The 9,148-nt window shown below is 34.6% G+C and overlaps 1 protein-coding gene across 14 annotated transcripts in view; it reads left to right on the top strand.

The window, feature by feature from the left end:
• Positions 1-4,514: 4,514 nt before the first annotated feature.
• LOC149797516 (uncharacterized) overlaps positions 4,515-9,148 on the top strand; it is a 45,967-nt gene continuing 41,333 nt past the window's right edge. For 5 of the 14 annotated variants that reach the window (XM_089962363.1, XM_089962368.1, XM_089962366.1 and 2 more), the window contains exons 1-3: positions 4,603-4,678; positions 6,868-6,946; positions 8,786-8,980. In XM_089962363.1, the coding sequence (XP_089818489.1) occupies positions 6,900-6,946; positions 8,786-8,980 (242 nt within the window). In that variant the 5' untranslated portion in view covers positions 4,603-4,678; positions 6,868-6,899. Of the gene's footprint in view, positions 4,801-6,867; positions 6,947-8,785; positions 8,981-9,148 lie in introns of all 14 variants that reach the window. The other 9 variants (XM_089962362.1, XM_089962358.1, XM_089962372.1 and 6 more) reach the window with 7 other exon arrangements.

Raw genomic sequence — 9,148 nt, 5'->3', positions numbered from 1 at the left:
AGTTTGCACCTTAAATCGATCTGCACACGGGAATAAGATAAATCACAGCCCAGCAGCAGCCCAAATGTTCTCAAGTTACTCATCCTTGAACTGAACCTATCCGTGAATATGTACTGCACCAACTACAATTATAACAATTTTCTTTTAGCGCCGGTAAGTTTCCACATTTGGTTTTGCTACATCGCTTTTAGCACAGCTTTATAAAAGAATTCCGCAGTATTTTAATTTCTATGATCGTTGCGGACTAGAGTAGTACAAAAGTGCTGTTTTTCCTCATTCGATACTCTTTGGGAACACGGCTAGCAGTACGAGACTCTAACACCCATGGCTGGCATACTCGCGTCTTGTGTGTGTTTAACCTCTAGCAGCCCCTCAACAAAAAAGTGATCAAACATCGATGGGTCGCAAGGGAATAGCTTGTCATGAGAGTTAAAGGCCATGACGGCTGTCCGGGATCAATAGGGTAACGAATAGTGCAAAAAGGACACTTTCTTACTGTTACTTGACTGCATTACATTCAGACCGTTAAACATACTTCGTGACTACTTTTTGAAAGTGTATAATGATAACTCTAAGTATTGAAAACATGTATAAATTCGTAAATGTTTGATTTAATTTTCACCAACCAACACTTACCAGGATACATAAAATTCATAACATCGAAATATTTCTAGCACAGTAATGAAAAAACACATTAAAAGAGCATCTGACCTAACCATATAAAAAACAAATATTCACAGCTGCTGGAACAGTTCAAGTTAGCTTATTCGCTATAATATATGTTACTTCATCAGTTAACATTCAGCTTTGTTACTAAGCACAAGTAAGCTATTTTCACTAACCTGTATTTTACGAGTTTAATTGACGTTCTAGCTCCGCGTTTAGAGCATCCGTTACCCATTAATTCATTATACATCACCTAGTTATATACCATATAAACCCCCACAATTTTACCATCATTATGCCGCTTGGAGTGAACACCATTCAGATTTTTTTATCCAACACCTAGTTATCCATTATCCAATACTCCCACTAGAGTATCATCAAGCTGCTAGATCGACCAATACCACACACTATACCATGTAGATGCTGTTTGATGTGACCACCATCCACTAATACGTTTATCAATCACCCGTTGTCTAATATTCAAGATCTGGACATGTACTATCCAGCACAAAAGAGGTATTGATATACACACACTTTACTTAAAAACGCATATGTGACCTATCCTACAAGAGAGTAGAATGTGACAGAATGGTTTATTAAATCTGACGCAAACTATCACACAGGAGCAAGATTATAATTTCTCTCAACCAACATCACTTAAATTGTATATAAAGGGAAACACCTTTGTGATAACTCCAACATAATTCAAATGGCAATGCGTGTGTACAACAGAGAGAGAGAGAGAGAGAGAGAGAGAGAGAGAGAGAGAGAGAGAGAGAATGCTTTGAATATACGGAAAAGCTAGACACCACCATTTTTGGTTTTCAAAATCGATACATTTTAATAACTTCCACAAGCTTAACCTTAAACAAGTGAAGACGGAGTATTAGTCATAGACCCATTATTTCCATGTACATCATTATCATCATCATCATCATCATCATCATCATCAACATCATCATCATCAGTCCCGTAGTCTGGTAGACCGTTGGGGCACCGCACAAGGCCTCCTCCATTCCTCTCGACTTTCCGTCTTTCTCAGTGAGTCGCTCAATGTCAAGCCTGTCCACTCACGAATGTTATCTTCCGACATCTTTCTTTGCCTGCCTCTCTTTCTTCTTCATTGTACTGTGCCTTGCAGGATTGTCTTGGCAAGTCCTGATAATCATGAGACATGCCCATACCACTGCAGTTTACGTTTATTCAGTGTATTCATGAGGTCTTCGTGAGGCCCAATGGCTTGTCTAATTCTTTGCCATATTTCTTCATTGGTGACACGGTCTTTGTAAGTACAAAATATCAAAATATTAAATACAAACATATTTACAAGGGTGACATTTTTATTTCCCTTTCATTGTCGTTCCTATTGGAATATATTCTGCAGTTTATTCAGAGCATTTCGTTTTACGTCTCTCTGCTGAAAATGGTTCGTGTTCTTATTCTCTTTTGTGTTCTTCTTCTGCAATGTCCTAATTTTCTCGTTTTACCTTTGTGACAAGCCTGTAGACCAGTATATTATTTCATAATAAGATAACAGGTATCTTTACCGTTGTCTCTCTTTAATCTTGTTCTAGACGTTTGTTTCCTTTGACGGCATGGACATTTTGAGCCAGTTGGTTTTCCCTTGACAGGTATACCATGTACCTTGTCTTTTATCTTAAGCTTGTTCTGAACTGTTGTTGAAAGTACACTTATAAAATAACTCTTATATAAATCTGTAACCATAAGTATCATATTTTGTGTCTCTTTCATCTTATAGACTGGCACTGCATGTCTGCATTCACTTACGCATGAGTACTATGTTATATTACATTATATTATAGTATCATATATATATATATATATATATATATATATATATATATATATATATATATATATATATATATATATATATATATATATATATATACAAACCAAGCACGAAAAGCCTGCCGTCATGAAACCATCCTACCAATACCAATAAAATCAATCTTTCACGCTTGCCATTTTCAAGAAGACACGAGATATCATTAGCCAGTAAAATCTATCTTTGTTGGACAAAGTAAAGATAAACGAAGAAAGCAATTAATTCAGTAGTGCCTAAAGACTACTTTCAGATTCCAGTTACCCAACAGCGACATACCGAGAATTTAGAACGAATGTTGGCACATACACTGTGGTGGCAGGGTCCAGTTTCATAAATTGGCCCCTGGCAAATTTCTTAACTTAAGGCTATGGTGTGACTTTTTCAGCTATTATTGTTTAGTATTTATAGATATGGATATATTTGTGAACTAGGTGTTTTGGGCTTGTGTTGTTCTTGAAATTAATGTCAGGCATGTACACCTTCCATAGTTGCTCTGCAGTATGTTGATAGTGAAATACCAATAGTTGGCTAGGAAGAAGAGCTAGCCTCCCATAGCAGTAGACACGTGGGTTCAAGGCAACTAGAGTATCTCAAAAACGGCTTGGATGACAACTATTCTGAATTGCATCAAACTACTTAGTAGACAATGTTTTTCAAAATTTTCATCCAGGGAAAGGGCTTGCATTTGCACTGTGAGCACCACATGCTGTCAAAAATGGCATTTGGATGTGAAAAATGCATGTATAAAATAGGGGTTGGGGTGCATAAACCTCTTCTGCTGTGAACTGCCGTTGACTTCTCTGGTCAAGTGAATACTATTCTTATGCTTTGTTTTAATATAGGTATCTAAAAATATGGACCTTTTTGACCTCACTTGTGTATTTGATTTTTTATGATTTTTTATATTAGGTCGCTGATTGCGGCATTAAATTTGTACATAAAAACTGGACCCTGCCCCCTGTTTGATTCAACATACCAATTCTTGTGATGTTTTTGCATGTACTATTTGCATTTTTGCCACAAAGAATCTGCTGGTTATCAACATCCCCAAACATTCGGCCAAAATTCACCCCGGAAATCCTTCCGTCTTCTGATATCAGTTCTTTTCACACCAATTCTTGTACTTCATTTCGTTCAACGGAGTTTGATGTCCCCTTGATGATTGAAGTGATGGTATGGAAAATTGAATCGTAATATCTCAGCATTTGAACATTTTTAAAGTAATCGGTCTTCCTATTATATTCAGTTACCAATTGTTTAAATGTCTTTCTCGTATTCGATGCAATTGTTCTTTATGTAACTTTCAACCTTCACGCATTCGGAAAACTTTTTTTTTTTTAGTATCACCATGTGCCTCACAAGATCCAGTGTAGGTACCATATAAAAAGGGGGTTTCCTCAATAATAATAGTAACTTTAAGATATATATATATATATATATATATATATATATATATATATATATATATATATATATATATATATATATATTAAGGCCCTCTCTCTCTTTGTTTCCGTGATAAAATTAATAATAATAATAATAATAATAATAATAATAATAAAAACAAAAATAATAATAATTTATTAGTCTGAAAGTTGTTGCTAAGGCCTGTTTTCTCCTTCCTCCCCCTCCCCCATTTTATAATATTAAAATAATACTTGTAAATGTTCTGTAAACTGTTGAGAAATATCCGCATTCTCTCTCTCTCTCTCTCTCTCTCTCTCTCTCTCTCTCACACACACACACACACACACACACACACACAGACACACACACAGAGAGGCTGGTTGAAAAATAAATGGGAATAAGCTTTCTGAGGAGGGATAGAGGCTGATGCACCTCCACTCTCCAGTAAACCCCCGCCATGGTTAAATGATGGAGAATCCTACATCTAGCAGTCTAAGATTGAATGAAGATGGGAGTTATGTGGCGGTCGGAGAAGTGTTACGTTAATTGGCATAATGATACTGCTTTACATTCAGTTTGTATATCTCTAACGTTGCGCACTTTTCAGAAGGGAAGTATTATAAATGGAATTACCTAATCACGCATACAAACGAAGTTATATATATCCCTGTTCAAAGAAGACCTTGACCGTCACCAGATAAGCAGAAACGTTGTGACGACTAGTTATTGGGTGAGTGAACGTTGTGTTTGGAGTTGGTAGTGTGTGCAGGAGGAAGCTGTTTTAGAGAATAATATTTCATGTCTTCACAAAATTTCACGTACTTGTTAAGCACAGACTAGGTTTATCAAAACAACAGTATCTTGAAACACTGGTCCTGGTATGTTTATTTCTAACTGACTATCGATAGCGGAAGTAATATAGAAATGAAACTGGTACTTACTAGGTGTGCAGACGAAATGTTGAATTCGTGATCAATGGCCCGGATATATATACACGTTTGTTGTTGTTGTTGTTGTTGTAGGGTTTAACGCCATTTTCTAGCACAAGATAAGCTATACATGGCGGCCAGTATAATTGGTGGAGGAAGAACCCTGGAAAACCCCGGAAGAACCACCGACCCACGAGAAGCTACTGACAGGCTTTCTCACGTACCAACGTTAGCCGAGGCTGAGACTCGAACTCACGCAGACAGAGGTGAGATGGCAGTGATCCGTAACGGATAGCGCTTTAGACCATTCGGCCACTTTGGACCCCTTACGCGTTTTGTTGAAAATCGAGTAGTTTTACTTCCAATGTATCTGGCGACATAATTATGATCGTTAATCTTGCTGAAAATATTTTCCCGTCAACATTCAATCAACCTGCAGTCTAACATGAATGTTATATTCCATTAGTAGTAGTAGTAATAGATGTAGTAGTTATTGTTGTTCTTGTTGTTGTCATTGTTTTTGCTGTTGTTGTTGTAATTATATAGGTAGATGTAATCAAATAAAACTTGTACAATCTGAAATTACTCATACTTGTTTGCGCTTTCTAAATAAATTAAGTAAATTATTAGTTATTTTCAAGCAATTAAATATCACTTAGATATGTATACTTTTACGGAAAAGATAATTATACACATTTTGAAACCCAACTGAATTTAATTTACAATTCGGAAAGCTGAACACCTGAACACATCACAATAATATTAAAATTCAAAAAGCAAAAGTCAATTTACAAATAGAAAATACCAAATAATTTAGTCAATTATTATCTACTATTACATAAAAAGTGAAAATAACTGTATGAGTGACACGTTATGATATTATTTACGCTCAACGTAAATTTAATTAGATATATCGATAAACTTGAAAACTTGGAAAGACCTTTTCACCAAATAACATAAAATATATGATGAACGAATTGTGCATTAGAAGAAAAATTGAAATTGCTCAATGTATCATTTAATTAAAATAAAATGCATTGCAATGATTTAAGTGATCAAAGAATGTATGTATTTATTAGCTAACTAGCAGAAAGAAAATGGAACAAATATTAAGATGCACTTGGCATTGTTTTTCCCCTGTAAATAAATGTAGTTAAAATATTAGCCTATCTAAAATATGTTCGAAAGTCAGTAAGAAAAGAAATGATTAATACATTTGTCAAATATGTCAAATATGTGTTGGGTATATGAAGGAACAAGAAACACATTATTGAGAGTCGGCCGTGTCCGGTAAAAAGTTACAAATTCAAGTTGAATTAATTACAAGTTTTCAACTGTGAGGGATTGTTGTATATAGGGGAGACAATTATATCATGTTAAAAATGCATTTATCAAACAAGTTATCCAACTTTTTTGTTTTGCGTGTTGTTTCTTTACTCTATATTCGTACATGATGCATTTAAAATTGTTTTGCTTGAAATTGAAAGTATGGAAAGTATTTCTGAGAATGGTGGTAGTGGTGGGTATGATATATGCGTTCAAAATTTATTTTTTTAGTGAAGCAACTGACTATATAGTATAGGGGAAATAATATGCAGTCGAGACAATGCATTTTTACGTTTGTCAAAAACAGCGGAAGAATTAATAATCAACCAAACTATATCGCACTGAAGAACGCTCGACATGTTAAAGCAAGATTTAACATATGAAACGTTCCTATAATCAGAAATTTCGGGAAATATATTTAGTCGTATTGTGAATATTTTTCTTGGATTGGATTTACTTTCATGTCAATTTAACCTTCTTTTACACTAGAAATTATAGCATTGTTTAAAAATTTTTAAAAATGGTTAGCTGATTTCGTTATCTGCTAGCTGTCTATACCTTCCCAATTTCTTTTGTTCCAGCAAAAAGCAGTACCCATGACTCCAATTAATGTTACTAGTGGCAACATTAAATAACACACATACAAACTTGAAGGTCAAATTAGGAATCGTTCTCTCATTTTGCTTACAGAGAGCCTCATCTGAGCCTGCCCGCACACAAACATGGATGAAGCGCATGAAGGAACTATACACCACAGCACATTTGAAGAGTAAGCTTTTTATAGTAAAACAAGTTAATATCTATTTTACCCAATTGAGACTATTTAATTTCATCTTAGATGGTTTTCTACTGCCTTTCTGTTCGGCAATTTCTTTTGGACAAACTAAGAAATCAGGTGTCGCAACATATGGAGAGTACGCTAACATCTATATGACAAGTTGTTTTGACATTCTTCACTAGGACCGCTCAGATTTTTATTGATGTTGTAAACTAATTGTTTTATATTTGACCAAAATTACTGGCAACTTAACATTCTTACAGGATCACAGATTGTAATCAAACTTTGTTGATAATTTAGATACAAGCACTTGGATATCTCATACCATGTTGAATTATATATGCGATTATTACCACGTGACAGTAAGTCAATGATGGTAATGATGATTATTGATATGCTACTAACGAATTAGAAACCGCACATATATTCCGTTGTCACGTACATCACGCATAACAATATTAGAGTTAAGATAAGTATGAAGGTGGGCCCACTCATATTTGGTATGTATCTGCATAGGATACAACAATATTAAAAAGAAAAAGAAAAAAATAATTAAGCCAGCAAGTATATGACTGTTGTGAAAATCAAACTAGGAAAGTAACTAGGTCACTTCTAATTGTCTTTATCACCATCTCGCCAAAATGCTAAAATTAAAAATTAATACATCGCTTTTTGACCAGCCTTACTGTAGTACCAGTAAAATTGGAGCATACAAGGGATTTACAATAAAGTAAATGTATCATGAGAAGCAAGGTTGCATGATGCATGCGTAAGTCATATGGGTATAGTGCACAAGTTATAAGTTTCAAAACTCGGCAGATGTGAAAAACTATGTTTCATGCAGACATCTACCGAATCGGATACCGCTTGTGCAAATTTAAAATGCATAAGTCTTGACATTTGCATCGATGAAATAAGCAAAACAAAACATAGTTCGATCCTGGTGTACCTGTAGCTGTTGGGGTATACGCCGAGTTGCAGTTTTTAGAAGCTAAGGTTTTTAAAATTAGGAACAAATTCGAAACTATGGTGCACACATTAAATCCAATGTTGTTTTTATGGTATAGCGTAGCAAATGTTGATCGCAGATGTTTGTGCTATGTAAATGAAATGGTTGCATTCAACTATAGTATTTGTATCACACAATTAACATTATGGTGATGGGGTTTTGCATACTAGATCTTCTTTGTACATCACAGCCATCTGCACACATGCACAGACTGAATGCAACACACTCCAAATTATAAACAATAACTGAATTAACTCGTTCATACACCTTTTCAATCTATTAACTCGGTCATACTCATTTTCAGTCTATTATCGGAGTAAATATTGCAAATTTATATCACCATGACAGTTTCATTTCTTTCGATGAAATGTTGACTTCGAATGACTTACGTACCAATTAGTTTAAGAAGCATACTTACTGATGTTACATATCTCAAGAAGTATTGAGAAAAAAATACACCGGAGTCTTGTTTTCATAGTTCTAAAACAAAACTGCGCCTTGTTTACCAAATGCGCACCAGCATTTGAATACAAATTAATATGTGTCTAAGATATGGATGGAAGTTTTTATCTAATATATTTTGTGCCAAATTCGTACCAGAAACCATTCTGAAAACAGATTTTTTAGCGTTACTAAACCATGTTCCGGGTGTCCTCCTTATGTTAGATGATCCAAGTGTTCACATGTGTAGCTAAAACGAAAAAAGAAGCTAAGCTATCTTTAAAATGGTCACATAATCAGTTTGCTGCGCGGTTTAAATATTGATTTTAGTTTCAAATTGAAAGATTTAGAAAATATTATATGCACGGACATTTTTGCAGCGAAACAAGACGGTTAAAAGCTGAAAACAGGTATATGAGGTTGATTTTGGACATTCTTCATAGAAATTTAACCGTCAGAGATGCAGAGCCACAAATGGTACCCAAACCCCCCGAAGTCTCAATGAATGACCAGCCACTTGTTGATTTGGTAGCTAATGTCTGGAAAGTTACCCACAAGTTCTATAACTTGGAAATGTAAGTTTATTCATTCCAATTAAATTTTCTTTTAAAAAATAAATAAATGTACTTGTTCTTTTGTAATCTATCCATTTTATATTTTTTGCTCGATCTATTGCTAGTATTATAAGATTGTTATGCAATATTTATCTAAGGCTGTAGAGCTTTCTTTAAAATATATAGCAT

This window comes from Sinohyriopsis cumingii, chromosome 6 (genome assembly GCF_028554795.1).
Source record: "Sinohyriopsis cumingii isolate HCF-2022 chromosome 6, ASM2855479v2, whole genome shotgun sequence".
NCBI classification, from domain to species: Eukaryota; Metazoa; Mollusca; class Bivalvia; order Unionida; family Unionidae; genus Sinohyriopsis; species Sinohyriopsis cumingii.
The sequence above is the reverse complement of the archived record's forward strand: the minus strand, read 5'-3'. Positions and strand labels throughout refer to the sequence as shown.